The following is a 16207-nucleotide window of genomic DNA, read 5'->3' on the forward strand; positions in this document are numbered from 1 at the left end:
GGGTGGGTGGGTGGATGGGTGGGTGGATGGATGGGTGGGTGGGTGGATGGGTGGGTGGGTGGATGGGTGGGTGGGTGGATGGATGGGTGGGTGGATGGATGGGTAGGTGGATGGGTAGGTGGGTGGGTGGGTGGGTGGGTGGGTGGTTAGATGGATATAGACGTAGGAGAGATAAATGAGCATATAGATGGATTAGTACACTCATATATTTCCTCACTGTCCATTGTGAGGACCTAGAAATAGTAATACCCTAGTAGCGACTAGCACATCTACCACCTAGATCTTACTTTCTAAATAAAAGGACTTAGAACTCTCTGGAGAAATAGCTAATTCTAGGGCTGGGGCAAGGAAGATGCATGATGGGCTTGGAGCATCTTGTAATGCCAGAAATCAAGGAAGTCAAACAAGAGATAAGAATATGTCAAAAGAACACGGGAGCCACCTGGAAAGAGCTCCCAGTGGACAAAGCTAAACCAATTTGAGCCACAGAAAAAAATAGTGATAGTACTAGATTTTAACCTAATGAATAAAATAAATAACCACGAGTCCGTGCTGATAGAAAATAAATGGCAGAGAAGGGACAAATCTTCCTTACAGAACAATTCCAAATAATAAACGTATGAGCAAAGAAGAATTAGAAAATCGCCAGGAGAGTGCCTCAGTAATCATTGCTCCAGGCAAAATCCATAGATAGACGCTGAAATTAGTAGACAAAACTTTAAGGAGAACTGGGACATTTGCGTAGCCTGAATATACCTCCCCCAAATATTTATTAATTAATGTGATTTTAACTGTGTCCGCATGCTCTTTGCCGCCGCCCCCGCTAGAAGGGAGAGCATCAGTCACCTCTCCTTGACCGTGAGCTAGACTAGTGGTGTCTCTCTTCTAACAGAGGATGGAAAAGGAAGACTAGCGTCTTTATGGTGGAGAAACCCGGCAGACATCACCTCCGCCATGTGCTCAAGATCAACATCAACGGTGATAAGTCATGGTTAAACAAGGGGTGATCTCAGGTGCCTTGAGGACCCACCGGCTGTGTCGTATTCTCATAATACACAACGCCAGGCTGATCATGAGGAAATATCAGACAAACCCAACTTGATGGACATTCTACAGAATACTGAACCAGTGTTCAAAACTTCCAAGGTCAGGCAAAGCGAGGACAGACTGAGAAACCGTCACTGTGGACACGTGACAACTAAAGGCAGCATGGTAGTGTGCACTGGATTCTGGAATGGAGAAGGGACATTAATCAAAAACTGTTGAAATCCAAATAAAGCCTATAGTGTAATGGTGTTGTACTGGCGTTCATTTCCCAGTTTCGGTAAAAGCATCTCAGTTATGCAACATGTTCACATCAGGGGAAACTGGGTGAAGGGTATCGAGGAACCCTCCGTACCACCTTGCGACTCTTCTGTGAATCTAAAATTATTTCAAGATAAGAAGGTATTTTTTTTAACCGGAAAATCATGTTCTATGGTTCAGGGCCCAGCCACGCTCCTTCCTCCAGGAAGCTTTCCCCGATCTCCCCTGTCCACTGGGCTTGCTCTTTCTCAGGGCCCCCAAGCCTGCCCCCTCTGTCACCCTCTAGGCCCCAAGCATGTAAGGCCTGAAGGGTTCCACTTCTTTTCGGGGATTAGATGAGCCTTCCAAAGTACACTGCGAGCTTCCAGACAGCAGAGCCTGACTCTCATGTCTTGGAGACCTTCATAGTCTGTGCCTTCCATGGGAGGGTGGGACTGAGGGCCCCCAGGCAGGCTTGGGCCCAGCTGGGAACTGTGGGTGGCATTAGGGGAGAGCACTGAAGTCCTTGTCCACAGAGCTTGTCACCTCCACTAGTTTATTCCAGGGGCTGGACAGGGGTCTCTTGTGGAAAGTGAAGTTAAGCAGGGGAGACAGCTCACTAGACTCTCGTGGACAATAAGAGGGTTATCTGAGATGCCACTCTATAAGTGTGCATGAGCCCTGAGTCCTGAACCACCAAGAGCTGAGGCACTGGGTGCCCAGGCCCCTTTGCTGTGGGACCCCCTCCACCACTTGTCCAAACCCCAGACAGCCCAGCCACACTGAGGGCGGTAGGAGCATGTGGCTCAGCAGCGGCTGTGTCTGGAGTCTCAGGGAGGACCCAGGCACTACAGGGGGACCTACAGCAGCTGCCCCAGAGGGTTCCTGCCCCCGCCCGGGAGGCCTGCTTGGGCTCACATTGGTCAAGGACAGCAGCCAAGGCTACCTCAAGTCGAGTGGCTCCTCCTCATTGCCCTCTGATGGGGAGCCAAGGCCCAGGGCGAGCTGTAGGCACCTGCAAGGCCCTGGTGGAGGGGCCGGGGACAGGCGGGACAGTCTGAGGACAGGAAAGGACCCTGGAGAGGCTGACACCCACAGTCTGCCCCAGGCAGCTCCTCCTGCCCTCCATGCACCCCTCTGGGACGTCTCTTCCAGACCCATGGCTTTGGTCATGACCCACAAAAGCAGATCTCAGAGAGGCTCCTCCTCCTCCTCCGGGTTCATTTATCCTTCCAGCCACTGGACCCTTCCCCTGAATATCCCAAGTGCACCTCCAGCTCCAGTCCCAAATAAAACTCAGCATCCCTCCTCAAACCTGTTCTTCCAACTCTCATTCGCCCCTCCACGACTGGCAGCCAACACCCACGGTCATCCTTGGCTCTCCCGCACCTCACCCCCACATCAATCCCTCAGCAATCCTACCTTCTTAATCTATCACCACCTCCCTAGTCCAAGGCAGGCCCATGGGAAGTGATCAGGGCACGTGGCGTGGCTGGATGGATCAGTGAATGGGAATGTGGCCGGGTGGATGATGGATGGATGGAAGGAAACGGTGGGACTTTTACAGCTTAGGCACCTTTGAGACCGAAGTCATTATACCCGGCAGTGCTTTTCTTGGGCAACACTCAGACCCTTAGTTTGACAAGGGCTGGGTTGAACATACTGCTTCCGGGAAGGGCCCAGAGCTAAGACCACCCTGAGGTACACTGTTTTGAGGAATCAGGCAGTCGGGATACTTGAACGTCAGAGGGCACAGAATAGCCCATGCCAACCACTTCTGAGACTGCCCCACCCCTGGGGGAGCCGGAGCAAGCAAAAGGATGCCAGTTGCTGCCACATGGAAGGTCCTTGGTCTCTGGACTCTGTCCAGGACTCAGGACTGGGCCGGGAGGACACCCTTCCTCCCCCACGTGCCTCACACGACATCCAGAGACATACACAGGAAGAGGCGTCACGTGGACATCTCTTTCTTTTTACAAAGACTTTATTGTCTGACATGCTTGACAAAAAAAAAAAAAAAAAAAAATTACAGCCACAATCAAGTTATGCCAAAATGATTGAGGAGCACGCCATCATCTTTCGTACCTCAAGGACTTTTAATGAATTTTCTTTCAAAGTAACAGCTGCCTTCATAACTTTTCTTTCCCACATAAAAATACACCATATTCTGAAGGTACCTTAGGAAAAAAAGATTTTAGGTTTATAGGTCTTGGTCCGCATAGAAATTCGGTAGAGGTGACTAAAAGGGCCTGTGTCTTCATCCCACGCGTGCCCACGCGCCACGCACCCGGGCTTCCCCAGAGACCTTGTGAACATCCGCAGCCACCAGGAACCACTGGGCCAAACAGACTCCCGAAGTCCCACACCCCACAGAGCGCAGCTGCCTCCGGTCCGCGTTGCTGCTGCCAGGCTCCCCTCACCCAGGGCACCCCTCGCCCCTTGGGGAGCCCTGTGCGAATAGGGAAGGAATCATGGTCTCCCGGGATGCCAGGGTGCTGGGCTCAGAGAACAAGATCCCTCAGCACTCCAGGGGCTCTCTCTGAGAGACAAACCAGAGGGGCTCTGAACAGGACCCTTAAAAAAAAAGGAAAAGAAAAGGGCCTTGGGACCATGCATTGCCTTGGCGGGGCGGAGCTTTGAGCCACGGCAAAGCAGAGGCCATGGAGCGAGCCAGAGACCAAGGCTCAAGTGCCGCTTCTGCCCGCTTTGAACAGCGCACCCTCGGGCAAGTCACGTCACGTCTCTCAACCACCTCACCTCTAAAATGGGCCAACAGAGCTGACCTTGCATGACCACCTGTGATGAATGGAGATTGTACCTGCAAAGGGGCGTGCTAAGTGCTGGCTCCCAGGGCGGGGCCGAGGGTGAGGGAGTAAGGCCCTCCCCTCAGGCGCCCGATTTAAGGGGCTACCAAAAAGCTCGGCAAGAGAGAGAAAGGGTGCTATTTAATACCATGTCTTTAAAAATCAAAATTGATTCAGAAAAATATCCATGATGAACAAAATATCAAAATTTTCAATAAAGATAGAATCTGACGCTGCACGGCGATCCTGCCTCTCTGGCCTCACTCATGATGAGACCCTGCTGGTTCTCTCTCCCTCACGGATTCAGCCCCAACCACCCCCCTACCCAGCCCAAGTCCTAATTTAAAGAAAAAAAAGAAGCCGCCCTGCGTGGAGCTGCCAGAGCCCAGGGCCCACTCTGCCAGGGGGCCACCCTCCCGTTAACGGGACAGACTGGCAAGGACCAGGAACCACTCAGCCCCTTCGGCTGTGGGCCCACCAGACAGAACCCAAATGGTGCGCGGGAAACCGCACTGAGGGATGGAACCCCACTGGAGGACAGTAGGGAGAAACATGGGTCCACTTCATTAAGTTAAGAAGGACGTTGTGTGTGTGCAGGGGCGTGCACGCCCACACGGGCGCATCCACGTGGCAGGGTGGCCTCGGTCTGCAGCCCCTCCAGCCTCCCGAGTTCTGCAGAGCTGCGAAGCCCCCGCAGGAACAGGGCCCATCCGTGACTCAGGAACCTTCCATCTGGTCCTGGGCACTCACATGGCTCGTTCTGTAGAACCACTCCCCCGGATCCAGGCCCCGAGCAAGCACCTGGGATGCTCAGGCCATTGTTCAAGACGGCCAAGATGCCCACAGGAAGAAAGCAGGGTCACAAGATGAGGCAGACAGCTTGTTGGCCTGGCCAGGTGCGGTCCGAATTCCTGAGACGTCCCTGATCGCTCCCTCGAGGGCCTCAGCTGTGAAGCAGCCCCGTCTCCCCAACCCCGGGGGGAGATGGCGGGCTACTTGCACATGGGCTCTAAAACATCCCACCCACCCCCAACCCTGGGGCTTGCAGCCACACAGACCCTCAGTTAGAGGGAGATTTTTGTGCGAGAACTTCCAAAGTGTGTCCAGGAGCCGCGGCTTCCCAAACCCACGAGGGTGTCCAACTGAGAAGGATGAAGAGTCCGTCAATTCCCAAGCAGGACAGGACCGCAAGCTTGTTAGGTCCCTTGACAAGGTACACGCGGAAATGTACACGCAGAAAACAGTAATGAGCACAGAACCCCTAACAGGGACCCACAGGGTCCTGACTCCAGGTGACGGAGGCTGAAGAGTCAGGGGAGATCTTCTTCATTCCAAAGCCTCAACCCATCTGCTGGGCTGCTCCCCACGGCCAGACGGGTTGTCTGCATGGAAGGAAGGGCGGTTGGGGGTCCGTGCTCTTGGCCAGGCATATGGAGCTGATGTGGGCAGGAAGGGCTGAGACAGCAAGGGCAGTCAGGAGTTCCGGGGTGTGGGGAGGTCAATGACTATGGGTGGATTCACAGGCTGGTAGTTCACGGTGCACACAGACGCGTTCACATAGGTGGTCGTCCCATCTGCCATGACACCGTACCCTGGAAAGTAAGCACACAGCCGTCAGGGCTGAGGGGTAAGGCCGGGACCCAGGACAGTGAGGTGGCCTAGTGGGCATGGTAGTAGAGCACTCGGCTACAGCAGGCGGAACACATCCGGGGCAAGCTACCAAAACCCTCAACTTAGCCTCTTCATCTATAGAGGTGATGATGACACAGCTCCTTCCGAGGCTGCGGTAAGGAGCAAATGAGACACTAATCCACATATAGGGTCCAGCCCAGTACCTGGGAAGCACATGGAGAGCACACAGTGAGATATCTTCAGTGATCATTATCACCATCACCACCACCATCACCACCATCATCATCACCATCACCACCACCACCATCATCATCATCACCATCATTATCACCATCATCACCATCATCACCATCATTATCACCATCATCACCATCATCACCATCATCACCATCATCACCACCATCACCATCATCACCATCATTATCACCATCATCACCATCATCACCATCTTCATCACCACCATCACCATCATCATCACCACCAGCACCACTACAACCACCATCATCATCACCATCACCACCATCACTACCATCATCATAACCATCATCACCATCACCACCACCATCATCATCACCATCACCACCATCACTACCATCATCATAACCATCAACACCACCACCACCACCACCACCATCACCAGCATCATCACCACCATCACCACTACCACTGCCATCACCATCACCACCATCATCACCATCATCACACCATCACCACCATCATCATCACCACCATCACCACCATCATCACCACCATCACCATCACCACCATCACTACCACCATCATCACCATCATCATGTACTTTCTTCTCTTAGCCTCTGCTGCTATTATACTCTTTTCCTGCCATGTCTACTTGTCAGAATCCTCATCCTTCAGCTCAGATCACCTCCAAGCCAGAAAGGACATTTCCCCTCCTCTTGCAGGTTACCCATTCTTTGGATCCCCCAAATGCAATTGTGCAGGAATGTGGTTTGGATCACACACCACCTGGGATCTGATGGCATTCCATGCCCATAATTGGGCTACAGAAAATGACAGCCATATTGCTATCCCACAGCCCATGGGTTGTCCCTCCCATGACTTCTCAGATTCTGCCTTTTATTGCCTATCTGCTGCCCCTCTGTGATCTCCTTGGGGCCAGGGGAGATCTATCTGGTCACTCCTGCCCTCGAACAACACCTGGCAGTGGCCCTCAGGGAAAGGGCTGAGACTTATTTGCTTCTGAGTTGGAAAATGATCTGATGAGGACCAAGCATATGTGAGGTTCAAGAAGCTGGGAGACAACTCTAGGGGAAAACATATATATCAGTCCCCATGGCCCATGGGAGCCCGTGTGCTTTCTGGTAGAGTGGGGGATGGGACGGGGAGGCCAGGGGCAGGTGGGAGGAAGGTTCAAACGGAGCAAAAGAGGGGTCTGCCAGATTGAAGAATGAAGCTCCAGGGAGGAAACCCAAGGTCTAATAAGGAAAGCCTTGCGTGCGGGACGTGGGGCTGTGGGGAGCCAGGGCTGGAGCTGACACCACCCAGCACCATCACGGCCACCCTGCCCGCTGCCCCCCGAGGGGAAGTAAACGCCCCCTACCATTCGAACTATGTGGACACAGCAAGTGGCCCCAGCCCCCCAGGAACAGAGCCAGAATGCCAGGTCTGTCGTGCGTGTGGTGGGGGTGGACATAAGGTACCACCAGAATGTCTCAGGCAAGCAAGTGGCCCTCCACATTTATTAAGCACCTCCACATTTATTAAGCACTGTATGCCAGGCTGTAGGGATGTAGGCGACAAGACCCGGCTGCCAGCCTTAAGGGGCTCACAGCGTGCCTACCCAACCTAACATATCGTCCATGTTCCATCCAGTGTCCCCTCCTCCAGAGAGCTCCCTGCCCACATCCCAAAGACTTCCCAGGCTGGAGGCATGGCAGAGTCGCAGCGCTCCAAGGGGGTAAATCTTACCCCTAAGTCTCGCTAGATTTTACAACTGTCTTCCCATCATTAAACATTTCAGCAGTAGCTAACTAATGGCCAAGTGCAGATAAAGCATTTACAGAGTGAATGTCAGGAAGGGGCTGAGAGCAGGGAGGAGGTGACTGGCTTGAAGGGAGGTGAGGGGGCCCCTCTACAGGGCCCGCGAGGAGCCCCTCCCCCACCCCCCACGCCGACCTTCGTGGATGTGGCCAAAGACATGCAGCCGCGGCTGGACGCGCCTCTGCACCGTGTTGAGCAGCTCCACGCAGCCCACCCGCTGCATCTTCTTGGGGACCCAGTCCAGGAAGCCTGTGTAAGGAGAGGAGAGGAGGGCAGTGACGGGGTCCAGGCAGCCAGGCCCCCAGCCCCCGCAGGCCCCACGCCGCAGCTTTTGCGACTCAGGGACACGAGATCCTGGACTCAGGGATCGGGCAGAACCCGCCCCCCACTTCCCAGCAAGCTCTCCCAAGGCCACCTTGTCCCTGGCCTTCAGGGAGGGAAAGCCCGTGGCTCTACCACGTGCCGCCTGGGGCCTGGTCACCTGGACGCACTCCTCTGCAGGGCCACCCAGAGAGCCATGCTTACAAGAGCCCCGAGTGGGCCAGGCACCTAGGGTGGCAAGTGAGCACCCCTCCCCCACGACCCGGGCTCAGAGCAGCCTCAAGGGTGCCATCCACCCATTGCAGAGACAAGCACACCGAGGCCTGAAAGGGACGGGTGAGGCCCAAGGGCACCCTAGTACGCTGGCAACAGAGCAGAACCAGGAGCGAGATTTCCACATCGGAAACTTTCGAAACAAACATCACAAAATCACGAAAATGAACTCCATTCACCGCAGCCTGGCTCACGTGGCTATGTCTGGGTCTGCTCACACCGCCAGCCTCCCGGAGCCGCCCCATATGGTGGCGGCTTATTATCCTCACATGGCTACACAAACGAAGAATAATTGATGACTCCAAGCGAGCAGCTAGGGTTCATCGTGGCCCCTCTCTGTTTGGGTGGGTGAAACGGGTTTCTGCATGCTCGGAAGGGGAAGGGGGATCCTCTGAGTCACTGACTCGGGCAGGCTGCTGCTGCCACTGCCTTAGTGATCAGGGAGGGAGGGAGGGAGGGAGGGAGCGAGACAGACAGAGGAAAGGAGGGAGGGTGGGAGAGACACAGAGAGAGAGAGGGAGGGAGGGAGAGAAAGGTCCCACCAAGCCTGGCCATTCTGTGCCCCTCTAACCCCGCAGCCTGCAAACCCTGGAGATGAGCATGGCTCAGCTTCGCCCCTTGCCCAGCATCGCCCGCCCTGGCCCCAAATGCTGGGAGAGTGATGGCAGGTTCTGTGGAGGCAGCAGGAGGAGGGGGAGGCTGGAGGGGCCGGGCTGCTGGGAGTTCGGACAGCATTCTAAGGCCTAGGTGAGCCATGAAGGGTTGTAGAGGGATGGCAGGGCATAGCCGCCGATTCAGAGAACTCCCTCCTACTGATGTGAGGAGAGTGGAGTGGAAGCGGCAAGACTCGGGGCTGGGGGACCAGTGAGGGGGCCATGGCAGTCATCAAAGGGGCAGAAGACGTCGGCCTGGACCCAGGTGGGGACAGGCATGCTGGAGAGGAGAGGAAGGAGCTGGGATCCAGTTTGGAGGTGGAATCGGAGGGACGTGCAGATGGACAGGAAGTGTGTGTGAGGACGGGGGGAGGGGAGGCCTGAGAAAGCCGCCCGATGGGACAGCCAGGGGGGCCCAGAGGCAGTTAGATTGTGTGAACAGTGACATCAGCTTGGACCAGGGAGGTGGCAGCGGGGCCTGGGAAGAGAGTTGTTGAGGGTGGAACCCACAGGCCCTAGAGACTGTTGGGATGGGGTGAGGGGTGTGCAGGATGAAGCCCAGAGGGTGACCTTGAAGGTATTATGCCCCCAGGATGCAGGTCAAGGGCCCAGCCCCGCCTCTCCACGTCCCTGAGCTCCAGTATGCAACGTGTGGAAAACGGGCAGCTGATTCTGACCTCCCTGGGGGGCTGCGAGGAGTCCACGGGTAACAAGCTGAACCCCTGGCACGTAGTAGGTGCTCAGGAAATAAGGGGGGCCGTGGGGTGACCTGTCCCCAATGCCACAGCAAGTCAGACTCAGAACAGAGCTCATCCGGGCTGATCTTTGTGCTCAGGCGGGGCCGGACCCCGCCCCTCTCAACACCCACACCCTCTGCATCCACTCCCAGCACAAGCAGGCCCACTGGGGGCCGGGCCAGCCAAGGCGGGGGGCAGCTGACTCTTACCCAGTGGTGGTCCATGGGTTATCAGGATGTCTACGCCTTCAGGAATGAGGTTCCATTTCTCTAGCAGTGCTTGGCCTCGAGGCAGGTTAAAGCCCCAGCCATAAAACCAGGGCTGCCTATGGAAGAAGAGCAGGCAGTTCAGAGAGGGCCACTGAGAGAGTGGGGCGGTCACAGGAAGGGGAAGCAAGTTGCGGTGCCAAATGGTCATCAGGACAGGCTTGATGACTAGAAGCTCAAAGTAAAGGTGGAGATCGCCTGGACTTAGCCAGAATCCTGACCAACTTGCGGGCTGTGGGATGTCTCTGGCCTCCTCTTCTCTTTTCCCCTTCTTTCAACACAGTTTCTGTTTTTCTAGGATGAACAAATATTATTTCTGTGATTTTTTTCAAAAGGAAAGTTTAAAAAGAATCAGCTTCAGCCAAAGACCTCTCTTGCTTCAAGCTCCTCTAAGGAAATTCAGAGAAGAACATGCTCACTCGCCTTCCTGCCCACAGTTGGGGCAGGTTGAGACCAAACCCAGAGAGAATGGCTTCCAAGTAGAGGATGCTGATTGCTGCTTTCCCCCGAAGCTCCCAGCCAGGCTCGGTCCACCCCCAGCTCTAAGCGCAGGGCCAGAGGGACCTAGGCCAATTAATGGAATCTCAACTCAGACCTAGACTGAGCAATGCAAGTGATTCCCTTGGATTGGTTCAATGGTGAACATGTAACATAGATCCTTCCCATTGGTGAGGATCCCAAATATTTCTTCGTTTGATGATGAGAGAAGAGGATGCTCTCATCCCTGCATATCAACCAGTGAGCTTCTTGCCTTGGAAGCTGTTAATAGCTATTAAGCTGTCCCAAAGGGCCATGGCTGGACCACATGGCCCAGGGGAGCCCACTGGATCAAAACTGCACCAGTCACCCACCATACCTCTGCACTTCTCAGTTATATGGGCAACATAAAGCCATTTGATTGGGCTTTCATTTCTAACAAGAGCATCCTTACTATGACTCTCCCTTGAGCCTAAGTCATTATAAGATCCCACGTTAACATAGTCCTTTAGTGTTTACAAAGTCATCATCATCATCACTACCACCATCATCATCACCACCATCACCACCACCATCACCACCATCACCATCACCACCATCACCATCACCACCATCACCACCACCATCACCATCACCATCACCACCATCATCACCATCACCATCACCATCACCACCATCATCACCATCACCATCACCACCATCATCATCACCAGCACCATCATCACCATCACCACTATCACTATTGCCATCATTATTGTGGGCCCCTCCTGAAACCCACCCATGGAGCCTTCATGAAAAACCTTTGACCTAGGGCAGAGTTTTTCAAACTGCATTTTGATGGGTCACAACAACATTTTTTTAAAAAAGAAAAGAAAGCATCAAAAAAAAAAAAAAAAAGAAGAAGAAGAAGAGAGAGTATCTCCTAGCAGGGAAAGGATACTTCAGTTAAATATATTTATATTTAAATAGATACCCACGTATCTATTTAAGTGTACTGAGTCACAATGTGAAGTGCTTTTCCTACCATGGTTCCTGGTCAGAAACAGTTGACAGTCGTGCTCCAGCAGCCAGCTGGGGCGGCTCCCGCCTTAATAGGCTGAGCTCCCAGCTCTGTAATTTCTGAAGCCCTCAGACTCTGGGCATCCTCAAAGCCCCCCTCTGGCTGAGCCAGGGCAGAGTGACTGCAGGAGAGGCTGCAGCTGTCTGGGAGCCGCTCCGAAAGCCAAGCCTAGTGGTCCTCCCAGGAGCCCAAAGCCCTGTCAGCCTCCAGGGGAAAAAGCAACGTGTTTCTGGCGCTGCCTTCCAAATACAAGATCCATTCTTCAAAAATCTAATCAAATATTTACAAGACAGGATGAGGCCTCATCTGCATGGAGAGAAGGCGTTTGTTAGTTCCTGTGAGCCACAGCAAGGGGTAGCTTCCTGAAAGAGACACTTAGAAATGTATCAGAGACACCACAGACCCCCACGCAAGCCTCCACCTGCCCCAGCTTCCCCTCACCCAGCACTACCGAGCCTTCCCCTTGGGGTGGCGTTTCCCCATAGATACACCTGCCTAGTTCCTGGAAATACACCACCTCCAGTCCTGGGAAGGTGGAATCCACCCTGCCCCTGGGGAGACCCTGAGAGCTTGCTCAAGGTACCGAGGTTGGCATCAGACATCTGATTCTGCCCCCGGGCCGGCGACTTCACCTCTACCGGCAGGATAGTTGATGCCTATGCCCCCAGATCTCACCCCATGAGGGCTGGGGGTCCTTCTTGTGAGGTACCATGACCCTGACACAGGGGGGAGGGAAAAAAGGAGAGAGGGAGGAGGTTTAAGAGGCTTAAATTATACTTCCACTATGAAAACTCCTTCTAAATACCCAGGAGCTCCATCAATGGGAAAAGGGGAGGTTCTAGCTTTTATTGAAATTTTAGGAGGAGCAGGAAGAGTCAAGTCATTCATGCAAACATCCAAAGGAGCTATTTGCCAGGATGGCCCGTGGGTTGGGGAACACCCTCGTCAGGCTGGGAGCTTTCTCTGGCACCGCGGGAGAGACAGACTTCACGATGACCTCACCCCTCAGAGGCCGAAAACATCTCGGCCCCTCCTGTGGATGTCCATTCAGGTTTCTGCCATGGGAAGAGGAGACAGAAGTGTGGTGGCAGGCCTTCTTCGAGGTGAAGTGGGCCCCAGATGCTCCCAGCCTTCCGCGTCTGGTCACTTGACCTCCTCATCTAGTAATGCCCTCTGGGGCCAGAGCTGAAGTCCAAGGCTGTTCTGGTTTCCAGACAAGATGACAGGACAGGCAAGGGCTCACAGGGCCACCCAAGCAGCCAGGGTCCAGCCCAGTCCCTAGTGGCCCACCCACCTTGGGGGGCAGCCGTGGTCTGAGACCGTCAAAGCCCAAGACGGGATGCCCAGGCCCTGCAAAAACCCCGTGCCTGTCTCCAACGCGACCTGGCGCCTGGACCCAGGCTCGCCCCACTGAGGGCCAGGAGCCCGATGTCCGCATGCCATCCAGGACATCTCAGATCCCAAGGAGGTCGGATGAATCAGAATTCCAACTGAGCAATGGGAGGCGGCTTTATGTCCTGAATTTCTGTCTTTCTGTTCTAAAGTAACCATTGGAATAATTTTCTTACAGAATGATAGTTGCCATGGCAACCAGAGCAAATTTTCCTTTTCTGAAACAGATGTCTCATTTAGTTGAAAATTAGAATGTGAACAAACCCATGGGAAAAATTAATTCAAACTTTAACAGAGCGCTGAATACAATGTAATCTCTCAGAGATTAACCCCTTAACAGCTTTTTTGTGCGCTTATGGTAACCTTCGAATCCAGTCTAATTAAGCCCGCTTAGCCAATATAAATGACCTCCTCGTGGCCAATCATTAAACGATTTCCCCCTGAAGCGTGAATCCCAGGTCCCCCAACGGCAGACGGGAGGGGGGCGACGCTCGTCTACAGAGAATGCTGAAGCCAAGTGCGCTCTGCTGTGCCAGGTAAGGCGCATGGCCCCTGGGCAGGGGTGTACCCAGGGGTCACCTAGTTAGCATGGGCTCTGGACACCCCATTTCCCGGGGACACTGGGGTGTGCAGGCGGAGGAGGCGTGGAGTGCCCTGGGGTGGGGCTGGGCCCAGTGGTGCACCGAGGCCATGTCTCAGGGCTGGCATCCGGAATTCCCTTGACCAGATGCCAAGGGGCACTGCGGGGACAGCAAGGGGGGCACCTGCACAGGCACAAATCCAGAGCCTCTCCACGAGCCCCCAGGCCTCACACCCACTCTGGGGGGCAGCTGCCATCACTGCTCCATTTCACAGATGCGGAAACTGAGGTGCGGGGAGGTACAGAGACTTGCGCAGGGTTACCTGGTGACCAAGGGACACAGCCAGGGCTCAAACCCAGAGAGCAGATTCCAGGGCCTGCGCTCTCGGCCTCCAAGTCAGAATTATGCAAATAGGACCAGGAACCCGGCCTCCCCCTACCCAGCAAGCCCCCCTCACCAGCCACTTCCACATCTCAGCTCAGTTAACCCTCGGGACAAAGTCCTGGGAGGCTCCCACTTTAAAAGACAAGGAAATGACAGCACAGAGAGGCCAAGTGGTGTGCCTGAGGACACACAGGAGGTAAGAGGGATGTGGACCAGGCTTCCAGGCTCCTGCATCCTATGCCCAATAGGTGGCTGACCCAAAGAGGACCCTCCTGGGGAGGCCAGGCTTCTTCATTGGCAACTGGCTGCCTGCCCCTCTGAGCAACTCCTGAATGTCCCCTGCCAGGTCCCAGCCCAGGCCTTGGCGCTGCTAGGCTCCCTCTGAGCCTGGCTGGACAGACAGGAAGCAGCTTGTGACTCTGGTGTCCCACCTCTCAACTGTTCCCTGTAGGTGACTCCTCTACTCCAAAGCCTTCCGTGGCTCCCTGTGCCTGGAAGACAAGCCCAGACCTCACGGCCCCGGGCTCTGTCCCAGCCCACGTCTTGGACCATCCTGCTCAGAGGTCCCACTGAGCTCACCACATGCTGGCCGCAACAGTCCTCTGTTTGCTGAACACTGCCCAGCCTTTCCGTGCCTCTGGTTTTTGCTCCTGCTGTTCCAGGCATCCTAAAAGCCCTTCTTAGCCTCTCCTCAGAGTACATGACCCATTATTTGTGAAGGCTTGGCTTAAAGGCTCCCTCTTCCGGGAAGCTTCCCCTGATCACCTCTATCCCCCGAGCACAGGTGACCCTCCCTGCTCCGAGTCCCCTCGTGGTGGCTCCCTCAGGGCAGGTTCAGATCAAATCGTCCCTAAATCCCTCTTGTCCAACAGATGGCTGAGCCTAAGTGGACCCAGGGACGGTTGGCTCACGGTGTGCATGAATGAATGAACGCATGATGGAATTAATGGCCAGGTACTCTACCTGGCTGGCAGGCGAGTGGGAAGAACTAAGCGTTCGCCCTCTCCTCTGTGCACCCTGCCAGCGGGAGCCCCCACCCTGGAGCCCCTGGAGTCATGAAGCCCCAGGACCTATAAGAAGCACAAGCATGAGAACAAACAAGAACTCTCACCACCCACTGAGCACCCCGGTCTCTCCCACCCTCCCATGACCTGCCCAGGTGGACTCATATGCCCATTTCACAGATGAGACCTCAGAGGTAAGGCCAGGCTCACTGTACTCACACCCTCTGCTGCATCCTAGCTCACCTCCTTCAGGGGGACCTTCCCTGCCTCCCCCAGGCAGCCCACTCCCTAGGGTTGGGGGCTGAGGGCGGCTGCCCTGCCAGGTAGAAGGGGACAGCCTCTTACGGCACACCTCGTGGGCCGGGTGTTCTCACTTCCGCTCCTCATTCTACCGGGGTGAAAGCTGTGGTCTGAGCGGGGTGGGGACCCAACTCCCTCAGAGAAGCTTCTCTCAGGGATGGCTAATACTAAGAGCATCTCAGATGAGGGTACCACACGTCACTGGCCCCAGGAGCTGCCCGGGACACTCTTAGCACCCCAGGGAGGCTGTGCTCCCATTCTGCAGCAGGGGAAACCGAGTCAGTGACACACCAGGGTGGCCCAAGCGAGTTCACCCCCACAAGGGGTCCCCGGACATCTGAGGACATCCCACAGTCCGAGCAGCTACTGCCACCTGCCCAGCTCTGAGGGAGAGAGGTCTGCCTTGTCCCTTGCCCCTGCACCGCCCCGAGGGGGAGCCTGAGGGAGCCGCCTCCGCAGCAGGGCCAGCTCCCCCCGCCCGGGACCGTGGCCGCCAGTGAGGGGGCAGGGCGCGCAGGCTGGCAGCACGTCCCCAAGGACTGCCAATCACACACCTTGCCCCGCACACAACAGTTCCGGCAAGTCAGCAGCAAGATAAGTGGAACCGAAGAATGGGGTCCTTTGTCATTCCTAATTAATTTCCCCCCCCTTCCGAGGTGCGGAACCATTCATCTTTTGTTTCGCTGGGACCGCGCAGAAGGGAGAAGGCAGACAATTCGTTTCAAACATTAATCTCATGTAGAATAGTGTGCATATGTGTTGAGGGGCCCTCTGTAAAGAAGATAACAACAACGTGAAATCAAGAAAGATAAGGACAGGGAAGGGGCAAAGGAGAGAGCCCATGTGAGAGAGAAAGAAGAGTGGATGTGTGTGCGTGTGTGCATGTAGGTGTGCGTGTGTGTGCGTGTGTGGTGTGCGTGTGTGCATGTAGGTGTGCGTGTGTGTGCGTGTGTGGTGTGCGTGTGTGCGTGTAGGTGTGCGTGTGTGTGCGTGTGTGGTGTGCATGTAGGTGTGCGTGTG

At 55.0% G+C, this 16207-nt stretch overlaps 1 protein-coding gene across 2 annotated transcripts in view; it reads right to left on the reverse strand.

Moving 5' to 3' along the window:
* Positions 1 to 3265: 3265 nt before the first annotated feature.
* MPPED1 (metallophosphoesterase domain containing 1) overlaps positions 3266 to 16207 on the reverse strand; it is a 73532-nt gene continuing 60590 nt past the window's right edge. For both annotated transcript variants that reach the window (XM_073882827.1, XM_073882828.1), the window contains exons 5-7: positions 9933 to 10048; positions 7875 to 7988; positions 3266 to 5680 (exon numbers count right to left, since the gene is read on the reverse strand). In XM_073882827.1, coding sequence (XP_073738928.1) covers positions 5562 to 5680; positions 7875 to 7988; positions 9933 to 10048 — 349 coding nt within the window. In that variant the 3' untranslated portion in view covers positions 3266 to 5561. The remainder of the gene's footprint in view (positions 5681 to 7874; positions 7989 to 9932; positions 10049 to 16207) is intronic.

The sequence above is a fragment of the Callorhinus ursinus genome, unplaced genomic scaffold (assembly GCF_003265705.2).
Source record: "Callorhinus ursinus isolate GAN/ISIS: 27379988/994484 unplaced genomic scaffold, GSC_fseal_2.0 scaffold48, whole genome shotgun sequence".
Classification (NCBI taxonomy): Eukaryota; Metazoa; Chordata; class Mammalia; order Carnivora; family Otariidae; genus Callorhinus; species Callorhinus ursinus.